Source organism: Typopeltis vanoorti, chromosome 21, assembly GCF_054136105.1.
Source record: "Typopeltis vanoorti isolate ZY-2024b chromosome 21, IOZ_Tvanoo_1.0, whole genome shotgun sequence".
Classification (NCBI taxonomy): domain Eukaryota; kingdom Metazoa; phylum Arthropoda; class Arachnida; order Uropygi; family Thelyphonidae; genus Typopeltis; species Typopeltis vanoorti.
The window spans coordinates 85,583,513-85,603,885 of NC_143569.1; the positions used below are offsets into that span (position 1 = coordinate 85,583,513).

General features: G+C 35.9%; 1 protein-coding gene across 2 annotated transcripts in view; it reads left to right on the forward strand.

The window, feature by feature from the left end:
- The window catches only part of LOC150095072 (intraflagellar transport protein 81 homolog), a 397,333-nt gene that overhangs the window by 179,408 nt on the left and 197,552 nt on the right, over nt 1-20,373 (forward strand). For both annotated transcript variants that reach the window (XM_090411322.1, XM_090411321.1), the window contains exon 7: nt 1,094-1,178. In XM_090411322.1, the coding sequence (XP_090267448.1) occupies nt 1,094-1,178 (85 nt within the window). The remainder of the gene's footprint in view (nt 1-1,093; nt 1,179-20,373) is intronic.

A 20,373-nucleotide genomic window follows, 5' to 3' on the forward strand; every position in this document is an offset into this window, starting at 1 on the left:
AATCTTCACCACCACTCCTGAGATACTGATTGGTCGATAGATGGATACATCGGTCTTGTACAGTGGGATTACCATACATTCTTTCTGCTCCTGTGGAATCTTTCCTGTTCCTAAGACGCAAATTATATAGCCTTGTTAAAAGAATAGCCAATTCACCTGAACACTTGTTTAGTATCTATGCTGATATCCCATCAGCTCCTATTGCTGAATTCTTATTCAGTTTGTGCAACATCTCTAATCATCCTCATACACCTGAGTTTCTTCATCTAGTGAAGAGGTTGCAGTGAGCTCAATGTTGCATACACCAGGTTGATAGCTTTTAGCAAAATGGACACATTAGTTGAACAACCCCTTCTGCATCTGTCAACCTCATACCATCTGCATTTAGTAGAATTATTGTTTCATATTCATTCTTTCTTTTACTTTCAGCATATCGAATAGAATTCTTTGAGGTTACTTTTTGCTTGCAGAGCCAGTTTCTTTTCATACTCAGACTTAGCTTTCTGTACAACAGTTGTGACTCTTCTGACCTTCTACTTATAATTTTCATAACAGACATCATCCTTCCACGTCATCCTTTTCTTACTAATCTCTTGCTTGATAAGACTACACATCCATTTGACTCCTACCCTATTTATTTTTTGAACTCTTGGAACACATTCTGATATTTCATCATTTAAGTATTTTTTAAATGCTTCCATGCAATGTTGATGTTCTTCCCATTCAGCAACCAATATTACTGAAATAAATTTGGATGGCTGGAGGGTGGGGGGGACAGAGAGAGAGAGAGAGAGATTTGATATTCATATATTATTCATATATAAGCTGTTCATCGATTCATTAAGATAAAAATTGAGAGAGTTATGAAGTGAAATTTTTATTTCTACCATACACATGGATTACTATACCCAACTCTTCAATAAACCATGGCCTCAAAATTGACCTCCCATTGTTTTATAGTCATTCAAGATTTATTTATGTATGTTTTTGCAAGCCATGTCTCTTGTTTTCTTTTCTTTTATGTTATTTGCATGTTCTGGTTTAGCATTATAATGTTTATTGTAATAATGTTGTATTTTCAAAACAATTTTAGTTGACACATGCAGACCAGAAAATTCAAAGATTAAGTCAGCAGTTGAAGGAAATGAGACATTCAAGTCTTGGGGCAACTCCAGAAGGTAAAGAATAATTATCAATATGTTAAATTATGGTGTGAGATTAGTAGTTTTTTTTTAATGCACTGTGTTAAACTAAATGTATGTCAATTTATTTTGTGGAGAGTTTGAATTTTTTAACTTTCATAACTATAGATTATGTTTCTTCTTCTTAAGCTTGATGAACCTCTAAGGTTCTTTCCCCTCAAGTACCAACTTCCACTCTTTTCTGCCTTGAGTTCTTCCACTCCAGTCCAGTCCAGAATTCATATGTGCTAAATCATTTTGGATGTTATCCTCTTAGTGTTGCTGTCGTCTTATTCTAGACTGATTTCCATTAGGCTTTGTCTCGGACACTTGTTTAGCAATTCTTTCCATATGTCCCAGCCACTCAGTTTACAAACTTTGATTTCATCATACAGAGCTGAAGACCTGTACAGTTCATATAATTCTTGATTATGTCTTCTTTTCCATTCACTTGTTATCTTTTACAGGTCCAGATTTTTTCTGATGATTTTATCTTTGAAGATCTGCATAACTTTTGCATCTTGGTCTATTATGTCCAAGGTTTCTGCTTCATATAAAACAATAGGTCTAATGATTGTCTTGTATATTTCTGTTTTAACTCTGCTTGATAGAATTTTGGAAGATAATAAATGATGTAGTGAATGATAAGATATACCAGAGGCATGTATTACAGCACTCTGAAACATCAACTCCATGTCTGCTATCCTCTTCCCCTCCCACCATCCCTGATCTCATTAATTTCCTAGTCCAATTCGAGATGGTTTGAGGTTATTATTATTATTATTACATAGCACCTCCAGGGAGTCCAAAGACTCATCGAGGGAGGGTACCTACTCTACAGCTCTCTGTCTCCACCACTCCACCAACCTCAACTACCTTCATCATCTATACCAACGGCATCTACCGCCGACCACCACCACTAGTATTTTCACAGACAATCACAAACATCCATGCCCACAGCAGAATTCGAACCCACAGCCTTTTGGCTGGAGAGCGGATATGCTAACCACTCAGCCAACCAGGCCGACAGTTTTGGAAGATAATGTCGCATTATCTTCCAAATTATATTATTATATTATATTATATTGTCGCATAATTTAGCACTTGTGTGAAATTAGCGATTTTTATCTGTTTTGTTGTTTTTTCATCAGAAAATTAAAGTATTATAGTGTATTAGTGTAGATTTTCGTGTTTTTAGAGTATTAGTATAGTTATAACATTTTTATTGTGATATTTTCAGCATGGCACCAATGAACAATGGCAGCAAAGACCATGTTGTGTGGCAACTTGAATTTGCAGGATATTATTCAGTGCAGTGTATGCGAAATGTATGCGTCGAGAAAATTAAAGAATATGTGGAAGGAAATTGAAACTGGAGAGAGAATATGTATTAAGTATTTTAAAAGTAAGTGTCTGTTAGGTGACAAAACCCAACAAATGCTGATGATAAGATGGAAAATGATGTTAATAATATCAAACATGCGGCCATGGAAATAAATGAGAACGAAATGGATATCAATAAAGAAATAGCATGCTTAAATGTTATCTTTCATAGGACAAAGTACAAAATAGAAAAACTGCACCAGCAAGAGTTAAGCAGGGCTGAAAAAAGAAAGAATGTTGGGTGACAAAACCCAACAAATGCTGATGATAAGATGGAAAATGATGTTAATAATATCAAACGTGCGGCCATGGAAATAGATGAGAATGAAATGGATATCAATAAAGAAATAGCATGCTTAAATGTTATCCTTCATAGGACAAAGTACAAAATAGAAAAACTGCACCAGCAAGAGTTAAGCAGGGCTGAAAAAAGAAAGAAGCAGGTAATACGAAAGAATAATAAAGACCGACTGAACAAACAAGAAAAACAAGTAAAGGAGAAAATTATATATGGAGACTCAATAATCAGGGGGAGTACTCAACGAAAGTATGACAAAATCGTGTTTCCAGGGTGTAAAAATTCATGATATTAGTCATGCCATCTGGATGCAAAAAGGTAAGTCGAAGCAAATGATTGTCTTGATTGGTACCAATGATTTGAGAGGTGAGAAGTATTCTATAAGAGAGAATGTAAAGGAGTTGTTAGAAGAGGAAAAACTGAAGAGTGAGAAAGTGAAGATTGTGAGTAAACACGCTATGATAGAAGCGAACTGAGGAGGAGGGCATTGATAGCCAATGAGTCTATAAGTAGATTGTGCAAAAGAAATGATGTAGAATTTGTGGATCTGTGGTCCCTGTTTGACGGAAAGAAGGATTTGTACAATGCAGATGGACTACATCTAAATGGTTTTGGTGTTAGATGTCTGGAGAGAGCTTTGTTCACCGAGCATGCTGACATCCAAATTCCTATGATCTTCTGGTCATAGGATCAGAAGAGCTATCCATAACCAAGTTGACAACATTGCCTCCAATTGGTGAAAGTGACCATGTGGTCTTGACTTGGGAAATTATGAAACATGAGGAATATTCTTTCAAGAAGGGGTATTTGTGGAACTACAAGGCAGTTGATTATGACATGCTTAGGAAGAAGCTTAAATCTGTACCATGGCATAAAACACTGCAGGGTAAGGATGTTAGTAGTGCATGGGATATAGTTAAGTGTCATCTAGACGAAGCAATAGTAAATTGTATACCTCAGGTAAATAGGTTTAATAGGGTAGGAGTTAGATGGATGAGTAATATCATTAAGCATAAGCTGCAGAAGAAGAAAATGCTGTGGAAGGTATATAAAGAAAAAGACGACCAGCAAACTCATGAACAGTATATCAGCTTTACCTGGTCCAATTCCACTTTAACATTTCTCATGTGTTTCTTAACAGCAAGTGTTCTAGAGAGATTAATTATATAGTTTGCTATTTGGTTCAGGTATATTCAGCTTTTCTTGATGGGTTGAAGGATCTTCAGGGTTGAAGCATCTTCTAGGTTTTGTAGGTCCAGGCTTAATGACTGGAGTGTCTAAAATCCATGTCCTGTACTGTTGGTTGCCATCTTTCTCTTCTTGCTGCATTCAAGCTCTCATGGAGCTCTCCAGTCATGTCTTGTGAGTGATTCATTTAGAATTCTTCGTCTTTCGTATATCCATATTAGAATTGCACATAACAATAGTAACAAGTGGGAAACATAAATGCAAAATGGTTAATTCAAAAGTCATCATGCATAATTTAATGTCTATGTCATTTCACTAAGTAAATTTCATAATAATCTCAAGTCAGCTAGTAGATATGGTAGATATAAGTGACATGATAGTTAATAAATCAACATGTAATTCAACATGTAGCCTGATTTAATCAGATCTTCAATACGAGTCGATACTTCCCAAGAAAGAACAGCATGATCACTGTCACCAATTGGTGGTAAAATAGCCATATTCTTGACAAAGATCCGTTCTGACGCTATGAGCAAATCCAACACTCTTTGACCTCGAGTTCCTTCTTTCACATGCTGCTTGAGAAAGTTATCTCACAACAAGTCAATAAATTCCTGTTCTTTCTGATCATGAGATTTCTCTTCTACCCAATCAATATTGGGAAAATGTGGACACCCATAATGATCATTCGCTTGGTACCCATAAGGCTAAATTGGCGATGCATTTCTTCGTCCCCTACAACTGAGCTGCCAGGTCTGTAGCAACACCCACCATATATTTCATTCTGTTAATCTCCACTTCACACCAAATTATTATTAGAATTTAATCTCTGCTAAGAGAAGATCTCTGTTCGACTGCACCATTTGTTTAGATAAGATAATATTATTAATTTTTATCCTCAGTTTTATGAGATTTTCCCTATAATGATTATTTCTATTTCCAAGTGTATTTATATATGCACAAGAGTTCACTCCGATTGGTGCAATGACCTTTTTACTGTTTCTTTCAGAATCCAAAAATATCACTGACTCAAGACCAAATACAAAAATTAGACATTTAATAAAACAAAAACAATATATAAACTCCAAACAAAATTACATAACTAACTACAAAATTAATTGGATCCAAGGCCTTTTAAAATAAACTTACACTTATGAGATCACCAATTTTCTAACTCATTCTATTACTGATTTGTTTAACATATACTTCATCACTTCCACTCTAAATACTTTGTTTACACAATAATAAAATATTCATAGTCGATTTCTTTGTTAAGGCCCTTTTCCAAAGATATAAGACTCTCTTCTTCTTTTTCTTAGGATCCTTCCTCATCACCCTCATGTAGCACACATTAATTCTTCTTGACTCTGAAGTGTAGACATTCTGAATTCACTGAAGTATAATTACTCTCACTTCATGCAATTCAATTTTGCTAATTCTTGTACCAGCAAAAGGTTTCTTCTACTGCTTTATCTAAGTTGCTAAATTCTGTCTCCTTCTCCAGTAGAAATAACAGTTAGCTCTGGTGTCCTTAAGACATGAAATTTTCAATCGTTTCCTCGAACAGATATTGCGATTGACATTTCTATAGAACATCAATCGCAATAACTTCTTTTATTTACCAGTACTTATTGACAGCCTCCCACTTTAAAAACTCACAGTTCTACGATTCCTTTTTTGGAATGTACTATTAATTTTCCTCAGACTGTCATATAAAAAAAACTTAATTTCCTCAGAACCCAAATATCTACTGGCCTGCATTCTCTTTTTTTCCAAACACTCTCTTGTTGCTCCCTGTTACCTCGATACTGAATGCCCTCTCTGTCAGCTGTCAATCACCCATCAAACTCCTCGACGAGCATGCGCACTCTGTGAAAGTGGCAAGCAAGAAGTTAGGCATAATGGCTGAATCGTTGTCTCCGTTAACGACAAGAGAATGTCTTCATAAAACACAACACAATATTTTAAACTACAATAAAATTTTCGAAAGTAACACAGCTATCCAAATCCAGTAAGTACAACAATTTTTTAGATACTTTACATTTCATTTTGACAAAATAACATCAATAACAGGCACATCGCAAGTAATGACAATGTGTGTTATGAAACCAAAACTAATAAACGTACTAATATAAACAATTTGTAAAAATATTCAGAATTTTAAATTATGATTATTTTTACATCAGGTTCATCTTTCTCTGAAAATTTAAAAAAAAAAAATTTTAAATATTTAACCTATATCTAACAAAACTTTTAATGCTTATTCCTAGATCTTAAATAATAATGTGATTCTTGCTTATCATTATTTACAATCTCTGAATCAGTAATTTCAGAATCATCTGATGCTAAAGATAATTCGGAATTTACATCTTCCAATTTATTATACTTACCAATTTCATTTCTATACTTCTCAAATATTTCATTTAAACTACTTGAACTATGTTCTAAATCTACAGAATCATCACTATCAGAATCAAATTCTACAGGTTTCTGAGATTCTTTATCCTTATTAACTAAATTAGAAGTATTTTCACATTCCTCTAGTTTAACTCTAAGCTAACTAACTTATGATATTCTGCTATTATTTCATCCATGTTAGAGTCTTTTTGATTATCATCACTCTTACATTGTACATTATCTGAATTATGTACTCTGAGATTTCTGGAATTTCTTGTATTAGGTTTTGTTTTACCCAAATTTAATTTTCTCCATTGCTGTGTATTTGAATTATGAGCTTTAAAACTATTCCCTTTCCTACTATTTAATTGTGAATGAGATGCACAATTAGTATCAGGAAAACAACCCTCATCTTTCAGTATTTTATTCATATTTCTCCTAATGTAATTAAATTTCTAATCCCTAAAAAAGTACCTTTTTTAACCTATCAGAGTGTACATTTATAATTTTACTAGGATTTTCGACATCTTGAATCCTAAAATTCACAGGAGAAAATTGGGCTAGAATTCTGTATGGACCTAAAGCTTTCCTTCCTAATTTTCCAACCCTTTTCATACTAGATTTATCATCTAACAATACTAAATCTCCTAATGCAAATGACTTTACTTTCTAAAACAATTTATATACTGTCTAGTTTTCTGCAAACTTAATTTACTTATTTCTTTTAATTTAAGGTTACACGGTGATCAGCACTCATATTTGTAAATTTAGGGACACAAAAACACACGTGATTAACAAATTATTTTATTAATTACTAATAAAATAAAACTTGATGTTTCGACCCCTGTATTGAGGTCATCATCGGAAGAATACAAATGTATAAGGAACCAAGCTACATGCTCATGCCCTGTATACCAGTAAACTAAATCTACGTAGTTAATTAATCCTTTTCCCTAGCCTGACCTCTAGTGATAAAAAAAAAAAAAAATAATAAATAAATAAATAAAAAATTAATAAATAAATAAATACAACTACAAAAAACTGCTAAAGTCCTCATGTATTAATATTCTTCTGGATAGTTCTGATTGTTATAATATGATTTCCTTCAGTTGCTGTTGAATGTTACAAACACTTCACCAGGTTGTCTTCTTGTAGTGGGATTTTTCTATGGCTAGTTTAGGTTGTTATACAGGTTGTAGATGGGTCCTCCACTTTCTTGAAATGGTTAGGCCATCATTTTTGTTGAGATTTGGGTTGTGTTTGAGCATTTCACATGACTCTTTAAATTTTCTCTCAAACCAGGTTTTGGTGCAGTGTAGGGACTTGGTATTTTTTCAATCAATCCTGTAGTATGTTTGGAGTGCGTGGTCAGAAAGGCCAGTTTTTCCAAAATGGAGATATTTAATGTGTCGTTTGTGTTCGTCTTGTCTGATTGGGATAGTTCGCCCTGTTTCCCCTATGTATGGTATGTTACATGTGCATTGTATTTTGTGTACCCCTGGGTGGGCTAGGTGTGGAAGAGGATCTTTAGAAGAACTGAGTAGGTGTCTTAACTTATTTGTGGGTTTAAAGGTGGTTTTAATGTTGTATTTGCATAGTGTTCCGTCTATTTTTTCAGAAATGCCTCTAACATAAGGAATGGCAATAGCATTCCTGAAATCTTTTTTGTTCTTACTGGTATCTTTATGGAGGATCTTATGAATAGTTTTTTTACTGTATCCATTTTTTATAAATGTTTGGTTGATGATCTTGTATTCCTGGTTTAGAACCTGTTCATTAGAACAAATAGTTAGAGCTCTGTGTTTAAGGGTGCTTATGACACTTAGTTTTTGTATTGGGTGGTGGTAAGAATTTTTGTGTATGTAGGTTTGCAGTAAACTGAGAAGGAGAGACAACCAGAGGGAAGACGTGTGACAAGTGTGTCTAGGAAAGGAAGAGAGTTGTTTTTTTCGATTTCAATGGTGAATTGGATACGTTTATGTTGTTTCTTTAGGTGGCTAAGGAATGTATTTAGAGCTTCGTGGCCGTGGGGCCAAACGGCGAAAATATCGTCGACGTATATGAGCCAAATTTTGGGCTTTAGACATGCTGTCTCTAGAGCACATTGCTCAAAGTCTTCCATATAAAAGTTAGCTATTGGGGGGGGGGAGAGGTGAGCCCATGGCTGTACCTTCTTTTTGAAGGTAAAAATTGTTTTGCCACACAAAATATCCAGAGCGGAGTACGTGGGCAAAGAGGGCCGTGATGTCGTGTGGAAATATGTTCTGTAGGAGCAAGATAGTGTCATTGATTGGGACATTAGTGAAAAGGGAAGTTATGTCAAAGCTGACTAATAAATCTTGGTCGTTGAGTGTAATGTTTTTAATTTTATTAATGAAATGTTGTGTATTTTTTATGTAGGAAGGGGACTGACCTACCAATTCCTTGAGTGTAGCTGCTAATTTTTTGGCTAAGTGATAATTTGGGCTGTCAATTCCTTCAACCATCGGACGTAGAGGTGTGCCTGGTTTGTGTATTTTTGGCAGGCCATAAATTCTGGGGCCACGGGCATAATGAGGTATTAATTTTTTTGTTGTTTCTTCGGACCATGTGTGGACGGATTTGATTAATTCAGTTGTTTTCTTTTTGTTACCTTTTGTGGGGTTGTAGTTTACCATTTGGTAGGTGTTGTGGTCCAATATTAAATGGTTCATTTTTCAATGTATGTTGTACGGTCTAAAAGGACAGTGGCATTGCCTTTATCTGCTTTCGTGATTATAATGTCTTGGTTATTTTTTAAGGATTTAAGGGCTAGGTTTTCGGTTTTGTTTAAGTTGTTGCTTAGTTTTTTGTTTGAATTTAGTATACACTATGTTTCCATTCGTATTTTATCAGCCAAAATGGTGGGGAGGGATCTTAAATCTCTCTGATATGATACACGATATCAAGTTTGTTCACTGACCTCGGAGCAGTGGTGTAGTTCAAACCTTTCTTTAGCAGCGAGAGTTCACCTTGGGTAAGATTGTGGTTTGATTGGTTGATAACCAAGCAGTGGTCCGATGGTGGTTGGTTGCTCCTAACTTTGTTTGTGGGCGATTGGTGCTAAATAGTTAGATCTGGCGTCCTTAAGACAGATGGAATTTTCAATCAGCGTTGTCACGAACATTTCTATAGAACGTCAATCGCAATATCTTCTTTTATTTACCAGTACTTATTGACAGTCTCCCACTTTAAAAACTCACAGTTCTATGATTCCTTTTTCGGAATGTACTACTAATTTTCCTCAGACTGTCACATAAAAAAAACTTAATTTCCTCAGAACCCAAATATCTGCTGGCCTATGTTCTCTTTTCTTTCCGTATCTTTCTTGTTACTTTCCATTACCTCGATACTGAATGCTCTCTCTGTCACCTGCCAATCACCCATCAAACTCCTTGACGAGCATGCGCACTCTGTGAAAGTGGCAAGCAAGAAGTTAGGCATAATGGCTGAATCATTGTCTCTGTTAACGACAAGAGAATGTCTTCATAAAACACAACACTTAATATTTTAAACTACAATAAAATTTCTGAAAGTAACACAGCTATCCAAATCCAGTAAGTACAACAATTTTTTAAATGCTTTACATTTCATTTTGACAAAATAACATCAATAACGGGCACATCGCACTGACAATGCAACCAAAACTAATAAAACAATTTGTAAAAATATTCAGAATTTTAAATTATGATTATTTTTACACTATCCTACAATTTTTACTCTTTCACATTTCTTTCTATCTTCTTCCAACAGTTCCTACCTGCTTCATAGTTTTTGTCATTTTATTGCTAATTTTTGTGCCAAATTTGTTAAAGCTGTTATTCAATTAAATTAGAGAATCCTGGAAACTTCTAAACACTGGATGTGTTTTAGGAGTACATCATCTGCATAAAAAAAAAAAAGTTTGATATTTCTGATTCTAATATTAGGTTTAATGCCAGTTTTTTTCATAATGATATCCATATATATGATGAATAAGAATGGAGATAGTGTGCATTCCTGTCTTGCACCTGATTTTACATCAAACCATCTTCTTGTATTCCTTCAATTCTAACTGTAATAATAACTAACTTACAATTTAAATATAGACTATGTTTTGCTCGTTATAATCTTCCATTTACTCCATATAAATGTACCTTTTTGAAAAGCATTTATCTGGGTACCTTATTGTCTCCCTTTTCCAGATTTACAAAACTTTGGTACAGATCCTTGTTATATTCCTGATTTCTCAACTATTTGTCATAAAGTGAAATCTTGATCTCGACAAGAGAAAGAGGGATGCCAGTATAAGGGAAATGATTGAGGCTGTGAGGATTGCAATGTGTGATGATTCAGGGTGTCCAGAATGAGAAAAAGACTATGGCACTGAAGAGAGAAACTGAGGCCAAAATGGGGATGATAATGATAGTTGATTCAAATGACCTGAGAGGCAGTGTGGCATTGTTAACAAAAGATTTGACAGCAGTGTTAAGAGATTTTGCAACGAAAAAAAAGTGTGCAATAGTAAGTATATACTATTATTATTACCCCAAGACCCCATGGAGTCAAAGACTCATCTAGGAGGTCCTTTTATCATACACACAGCTCATCTTACTGCACCTTAAACACACTCAAATTCTCTGCAGACACTACACTCTCAGGCAAGGCATTAAAATCATTCACAACTCTGCATGCAAAATGCCTTCTTCTCACTCCTCTGCTCACACCTTCCTTATACAACTTTCAGGGATGACCCCTGGTTCTAACTGATCTCCCACTGTTTTCTGTAGAACCTCTCCAACGTTGATCCTCTAACAACTCCTTACTAACTTGTAGGTGTCTATCATATCTTCCCTCTTCCTCCTATATACTATACTCTGTAAATTGCATCTTCTCAACCTTTCCTCATATTCGACATTCCAGAGGTAAGAAACTACCTTAGTCAGTCACCTCTGGACCCTTTCCAACATCTCTTTGTCCTTTTGAAATCCAGGTGATCATATTCGTGCACAGTAGTCCATGTGTGTGGCCTAATCAAATCCTTATACAAGTTGAAGTAGGAATTGTGTTGTCCTCACAATTTTGGCAGTGTGTCCCTTAAATTTCAGATCCTTATCCACTATCACCCCAAGATCTCTTATTTTCTCCATCTCCAAAAATATACCCACCAAGCATAAATTCTACATCCATCTTTGTTTCCCAAATTTTAAAACCTTACATTTTGCAGCATTGAACTCGCATTCCTGTGCCCATTCACTCAATTTATTCAAGTCTTCTTGTAAGGCCACAACATCTTCTCTACTCATCATAGTTCGTCCTTTGAATCATCTGCAAACAACTGAATGTGTCCATCCAAATCTTCGCCAATATCATTAACATACAAGTTAAACAGTAATGGCCCTAAAACAGCTCCCTGAGGTACACCACTTGTGACTCTCCTCTTCCGGGATATTGCTCCCCCCCCCCATACACAACTTTGTGATGCCTATCAGATAGCCAGTCTCCAATCCAATGCACTAATCTAGTATCCAATCCCATCCACTCTAGTTTGACTATCAACTTATCATACGGTAATCTATCAAAAGCCTTTGTGAAATCTAAGTATATTACTGTGTATCCCTCTCCTCTGTCCAAGGAAGCTGTCACCTTATTGTAATAAGTAAGTAGATTACTAAAAACATGATTTTCCTTTACAAATCCTTGCTGTCCATCAAAGATTATACCATTGTTGTCAACCCAATTCTGGATCCTAGTTGATACCAGCTTATCCAACAAATTAACCACAAAACCTGACACACAGATAGGCCTATAATTTGATGCTTAAGTTCTATCACCTCCCTTATGAAGTGGCATAATCTTGCCCTCCTTCCACTCGTTTGGAACTTGATCCACTGCAAGATTCATATTAAAAAAATATGACAAGGCAGATGTCAACTCCTTGGCAAATTCCTTCAGAATATGTGATGATATATTTTCAAGTCCCACAGCCTTATTAACATCAAGTTTGCTCAACTCCCCCATACACCTTTTGCTCACTTATAATCAGTCTGTCTTTCCCATCATCAACTGCTCTGAATCTCTCCATGAAGTCACATTCACAAGAATGAAAGACCTATATGAACTGCTCATTAAGTATCTCAACTATATCTTCCGCAACAGTTGTCCTTATACCATTTTCTCCAATCATTGTCATCCTTCCATAATTATTCTTTTTTTTGCTGGCTGTGTATCGAAAGAAAGGATTCTTTTTGGCTTCATTAGCTAACTGCTGCTCATGCCTCACTTTTGCTACTCTTACCACCCAAGTCACCTGCCTTGCCTGGTCTTTGTAATCCTCATGGAATTGGTTATTACCACTTCTCTTATACTGCCACCATAATGCTCTTTTTCTCTGTATCACATGCTTAATCTCTTCATTCATCCATTTCACACCTGCCTTATTTAACCTTCTAATCCTTGGAATACATTTAGACATTGCTTCTGCTAGTTAGTTCTTGAATGTCCCCTGAGCTGCATTGTTCTCTTTTCCAGCTAACTCCTCATTCCATGCTACACCTACAAGCTGTCTCGCAATCTCTTCATAAACACCACCCTTGTAGTTCCACATATACCCTTTTCTCACAGAGGTCCTCGCACTGCTGGCAACCACCCAGGTAATCACTTCATGGTCACTCTCACCAATTGGTGGATGATTTGACACCTCATTTATAATTACATCCTCTGATGAGATGACCAAATCCAAGACCCTCAATCCTCACGTGCCCTCTGTTACATACTGTCTGAGGTAGTTATCCCTCAAAAACTCAAGAGACTCATTTTCTTTACTTCCAGTTGCTATCTCATCATTCTAGTCTATATTGCCATAATTAAAATCGCCCATAATGATCACCCTTTTCTTATTTGCATGGCTAATTTGATTATACATTTCATTATCACCACCATCCACATTACCTGTCTATAGCAACATCCAACCTAGTATTTGATTCTATTCACCTCTATCTCACACCATACTGCCTCAAAACCACTGGCCCTATTTCCCTCTTGCATCTCTACCTTGTATGGACATAACACTTCCTCTGTCATCAATGGCACCCCCCCTCCATTTTTACCCTTTCTATCTTCACAAAACACATCATACCCTTCCATCTCTATTCCTGTCAGGTTGTCATCCTCATCCAACAATGTCTCACTTATTCCAAGAATATTTGGGCAAATAGACTCAATTAGTGCAATCATTTCATTTGCCTTGTGGTCTTACACTTGTAGCATTTGTATACAAACATAGCAGCTCATTCATGGATCTATAGGTAGTTCCACTTATACCACTCATTCGATGTGATTTCTCCATGCTCAACTCAAGCCATTTCCTTTTTTCCATATTCATCTTAGAACCCTCTTCAAATCCAGTTGTTTCCTCTTGATCCCAGGTTATATCCTTCCTTTCCTGCCATATTGCTTCGGTGCAATGCTGCACAGATGAATGGCATGATAGTAGGAATAGATGTTGATGATTGGGACATTTGATGACAGAAAATAGCTGATTTCATCTAAACAGGGAAGGTACAGGCATTTGGTTAGGTTGCTGTTTTCTGAGCAGGTGTCACCAACCATTCTGAACTTTTTGATTTCCTTCCTTTAAATGTTGATTTTTCTCCAGTCTAACAGTCTCTAACTTTCCTACTTGTGAAGTTATCTTCCTTGGAGATTTTAATTAAAATATTTATAACTCAACTGCCTTTATTTTTCCAACTATACTTAGCCAGCAGATAAAGATGCCAAGGCAATTGCTGTTAGTATTGATTTTACACAAATTGTTCACAACACTTGTCAGAATACCAGATAAGCCTAACCACTCTCCAACACTTCCTCTCTTTTTCACTAATAATTCTTTCAAGTAACCTGTGGATGTTCTCTAGGCAGTTCAGACCACAGTCTAGTGTTGATTTCTTCTCCTATGGAGTAACACTAACATAGCCATTCTCATCCATGTGTTGCCTGGCATTACAGAATGCCATTTGGGACAATAATGTTTTGTTTATTTTAATGGTTTTAATTCACAATGCAGGAATAATAAGAAAATCATTAATATGTATTTAACTTACTTGCTGATAAGTCACTGATGTTATATCCATCTTCCGAGCACAAAGAACAGTTTGTCACAGTGTATGTACAGCAATTAGTTAACAGCGGGACCAGTATAAAATTGTAATGGAAACACAGGGAACTAAAATCCTAATTGGCACCGTCTATTGATTAATAAGGAGAGAGTCAACAAGTATTAGTTTGATCTTAAAATGACTGTTTCCCAGATTTTTGGTAAATTGATACAGCCATACTTGTCGAGGTTTGGGGTATGTTTTAAAGCAGCTGATGATCCCAAAAACAGTCTTCTCACTTGTTTATTGGGAAATTGTGAAGGAATATTTGTTAGCAGCAATAGTAAGCTGTATTCCACAAGTGAAGAAGAGGACACAATTTGGTGTAAAGTGGATGACAAACAATATTAAAAAGGAACTGTAATAAGGAGACAGGTGAAGAGCAGGTGCATGAAGAATATAAGACACAGGCCAGGAGAGTGACTAGTATGGTAAGGAAGGCGAAACTGGAATATGAGAAGAGATTGACCCTAAGATCCAAAGAAAATCCTAGGGAATTTTTTAGCTATGTGGCCAGTAGGAGGAGAAATGATTGGAAGAATGACATCGTTGGATAAAAATGGGAATAAAGTGACTGATGCAGAGAGTTCTTTTGCTTGGTTGAACAGTGGGAAGGAGTGATGACAAGGGGCCATCCCTGGAAGTTACGAAAAGAAACTGTGAGCAAGAGGGTGAGGAGTGATTTCTTTGCATGGAGGGTGCTTGAACTGTGGAATGCATTGCCTGATAGAGTGGTGAGAGCGAGAACGGTCAATGAGTTTGAGTGGTATGATAGGCTTTGTGTTTCCTAGGAGGGACCTCCCACGATGAGTCTTGATAGACTTTGTGTTTCCTAGGAAGGACCTCCCGCGACGAGTCTTTTGACTCCATGGAGGTTTAAATAATAATAATAATAATTGTTTATAATGTCGTGTAGCACTTTTTTTTTTTTTCATTTGATCCCATGTGAAGGGGTATCCAAGGCATGGTATGCTAATCCTGACTTGCCATAATGATGGTGCCAAATGTATTTTTTATGTTCTCTGAGGCAATGTCAACTGTTGGTCCATAGTATGCCCAGTCACAAGTATGAATTTTGAAAATATATATATATTTTCAAAATTCATTTTTACTCGGTTGGAATATTATAAAAAAAAAGGTTTAATGACTATTACCACGAGAAAAGATGACAAGATATATTTAACAAGATACTACTAGTTTACTCTTTTTTATATATATATATATATATATATATATATCAGGGTTACCAATTAATTTTATAAGCTTGGTTATTTAACTCCTAATCCCAAGTATGCAAACAATTAAGTTTGTCATCATCATCATCATCATCAAATTCCTGCCATGTACCCTCAAGGGGTGTACAGGATATGACAGTACTACATGAAAAAATTACATCATTACTAACTTCCTATCCACAATTTTCCTCCAAATCAGTCTGTTACTTGTCAAGACTCCAACATTATCAGATCTTATATTTCTATCGTCTAAGGCACTTTGTACCGTATCAATCCACCTATATCTTGGTCTTCCTCTGGGTCGTTTTCCTGCCAACCTGGCAGAGAACACTTGTTTTGCTAATCTTTCCTCTCCCATTCTATTTAAGTGACCATACCATCTGAGATTAGCTCTGCTAACGCATTCCTGGATGCTGACAATGTCAAGTTCTTTCCTAATATCCTCATTTTTAATATGATATTGCCATTGATGCCATCTGTTCACGCCTCTAATCTTTCTCAGGACTCTCATATCTGCGGTCTCTAGTCTTTGGTCAAGTGTTTTACTTCTGACCCAGCTTTCAGATCCATAAGTTAAAATTGGTTTGAACACAGTCTTGTATACAGCTAATTTAGTGTTCCGACTAATTTCTTTCTTATTCCATATGAATTTATTCAATTGACTTCCCACCATACCAGCTTTGCTGATTCTGTTGTCTATTTCTATATTTAGTTTACCATCTTCAGTAAAAATTGTGCCTAAGTAGCTGAAATGTTTTACTTGTTCCACCGGTTCTCCATTCACAACACAGTTGACATTTTCAATGATTCTGCCTATTTTCATTGTCTTTGTCTTTTTATTGCTGACCTTCATACCATATCTATTACAACAGCTATTCAATTTAGTCAGAGAATCTTGCAGACTTGTAGCGGATTTATTTAGAAGTATAACATCATCCGCATAAAGCAAAGAGCTGACATTAACATCTCCAATTTTGATATCAGGTTTAATGCCACATTCCTTCATAATGTGATCCATATATATAATGAATAACAGAGGGGATAACGTACATCCTTGTCTCACACCAGATTTAACATTAAACCATCTTCCTGTACTTCCTTCAATTCTAACTGCTGACTCACAACTCAAATAAAGACCAAGTATTGCTTGATATAATGCCCCATTGACACCATATAACTGCAGTGTATTGAATAGCTTCTCTCTTGGCACCTTGTCATATGCCTTTTCCAAATCGACAAAACTTAAATACAGATCTTTGTTATATTCCCATGCTTTCTCGACTATTTGTCGTAAAGTGAAGATCTGATCCTGACAGCCTCTATTTGGCCTGAATCCAGCTTGTTCTTCACCAAGCTTTTCTTCCACAATTCCTCTCAACCGTTTCTCAAGTATACTTGCATAGATCTTGCCAGGAACACTCAGTAGGGAAATGCCTCTGTAATTCTCACATTCAGTTTTATTTCCCTTTTTATATATGGGTACTATGAGAGCTCTACTCCAATCATCGGGAATTCGTCCCTCTGTCCAGGCTTTCTGAACTATGCAGTGCAGCCACTGTAAGACTCTTATACCACCATACTTCAGCATTTCTGGTCGAATATCATCTACTCCTGCTGCCTTTCCACATTTCAAACCTTTGATGGCTTTTTCTACTTCAAGTATGGATATGTATTCCTGACTGCATGCCTGGTCAGTGTTTTTTATTTTGGTTTGTGCCTGAAACATAGTTCAAGTCTAAAGATGGTACAACACTAGGGCAACTCATTGTAAAGGTGGGTAAAGCTCTGATCACTATTCTTAGTATTTTCCCATAATGTAAAGCACATCTCACTAAAAGATCTATACTGCAATACATTATGGGTGGGGTCACTACCCAGACCGGTTTCAACCTTTTTTGAGGTCTCCTCAGTGAGTAGCTATATCTATATCTCCTCCAACATTATATATACAGGGTGTTCGGGATAAATTTGACATATTTATAATTAATTATATTTTTCCGTAAGTTACATGTATTAACACACACTTCTCTTCATTTAAAAGTTTGGACCCTTCTTCATTCATATACAAGATGTCAGAAAGGATGGATAGCTGGAACCCACCTGAATCATGGAAGAGAATAACTTGTATCATGATGATTCGTGCCCGCCATCAAAATAAGGATATTACGACTGCTGCCCAATGCTCCCTGAATACAGTAAAAACAATCAGGCATGAACTAGAGACTTGCAATGGTGACTACGAGGATGTAGCAAGAAGAAAGATCCCTAGCAGACGATCTGATTGCGTTCGTACAGCAGAATTCCTCGCAAATCTGCAGGAACAGGTGTTGAAGAACCCTGGCATTGGAATTCGGGCTTTGTTCGTGGAGTTGCTAACTGTAGTCAAGCCCTGGATAACAAGGGTAGCCAATGGTAGGCCGTATGTATGGCAGCAGGATTCGGCCCCTTGCCACACCTCTGGGAAAAGTCAAAAATGGTTGTCTGAAAATTTCTACGACTTCACCAGTCCAAATGTTTGGCCTCCAAACTCCCCAGACCTTAACCCCATGGATTATTTTGTATGGGGCGCAGTTGAAAAAGACACCAATCGCACTTCCAGTAATACAAAAGCCCAGTTAATGGATAAAATTAAAACAGTTTTTGCGGCCCTTCCCAGGGAGACTGTAGCATCAGCTTGTTCGAGGTTCCGAAGCAGAATTGAAGCTGTGATCGATGCTAATGGTGGTTATTTTGAGTAAATCTTGTTGATAGTATTGTAATTAACTCTGCCTGTAATGTTTTTTTGTCAATTCATTAAATTTAATAGATACAAAGAAGATTTTCTTTTTCCTTACGAAACTGTCAAATTTATCCCGAACACCCTGTATATATATATATGACAGAATGATCATTGACTCGGTTAACATACATAGTTTTATGAAAAAAATTGAATGACTAGAACCGAGATTTAATTAAAAAGGTGTTAATATAAACACACTACTAGTTTTGGCCTGTAACAGCCTTCTTCAGGTGACATTATAAAAGAAAAAACACTAAACATTGAGGGTTAAAAGACTATGAACAACATAGACAGTCTTTATACATAATTAGCATGAAAACGTTGTAGTTGTATTTGAAGCTGTTCTTTCATTTGTTGCATTGTTGGGAGAGTGCGTGCTTGCTGCATCACGTGAACGCCAGTACATGATTACAGCTGAATGACTATCTGGGAGGTTGTAGCTTAAGTTGTTATTTAGATGAATAGGATGGAAGATGATTTCTCTCGATTCCACAATTTTTCTCTCTATTTCGTCACTGCAACGGAAGATGTTTCTAGATTTTTCCCAGCAGACTTTGTGACTTTGGTTATCATCATTAGGATTAGCCGAGAAAAGGATATGACTTGATAATGCACTTGCTCGCTGTCTCTTGTAAGTAATGTCTCTCATGTGTTCTTCCATACGCATTTCGACAGATTTGTCTGTCTGCCCGAAATAAGGAATATCGCAGTCACATAATATCTTGTATACGCCAGGGTATTTGAGTTGATGATGACAAGGTTTTGGGTGGCTAATTAAGGAACGGATCTTTGGAAGTGGAGTGAACAAGGTTCTGATATTGTATTTTTTTAGAACTTTTGCTAATTTTTGTGAAACAGTACTTATGTAAGGAATAGATATATTGCTTTTGAATCTATTTGTTTCTTCTGAGTGATGTCTAGGAGGATTAAGAAGGAATTTGTTAATGATTTTCTTGGAATATCCATTAACTTCGAAAGAAGTTTTCAGATGGTTTATATCTTTATCTAGTTTATCCAAAATGCTGGGATGTTCTTCTTATGTAGTAAGTTTTGAAAGTAGCAATCACACACTGGTCTAGTGGTTGTATTAAGGATGTTGTATTAGGTGGAAGAAAACAAAATTCCACATTCGGGTGTTCTAAAACAGGATGGATAGGCACATTTTCTATAATCAATAAAACTTTATAAAGTCCAGATTTTTTTTCATCAAATAGCTTTTAACTTCTGGAACAAAACATTGATTAAACCATTCATTAAAAATTTCTTTTGTAACCTGATCTTTCATTTGCCTTCCAGTGCACTGGTAATGTGTTAAAATCCACACCTTTCATTGCCCATGATCTTAGGGATTGATTAATGAGTAATGGTTTAATATACGATTTCCTGAAGCATTGCTGCAAAATAATAGTCACACAATCCTTAGTTGCTTTAAAACCACCAACACTTTTTTGTGATTTTGCTATATAAGTTCTTCTTGGCATTTGTCTATATTCTGTAGTAATCCCTGATAGTTAAAACATTAAGGGGCTTCCCCAAAATTCAAGTACCGTACTAGGAAATGATAATTATAATGGAAATACTCTTTTTAATAGAACTGAATTCAAACAGAAATTTTAAAAATAAGTGCCATTTGAACCATGTAATCAAAATATCCAGTATAAAAATAGAATTGCTTTTGTTTTCTAAACCGTGTCATTTTGAAATCGTGTAAAAAAAGCCATGTAAAAAGAGAATTAGCTGTATATATGTGTGTGTGTGT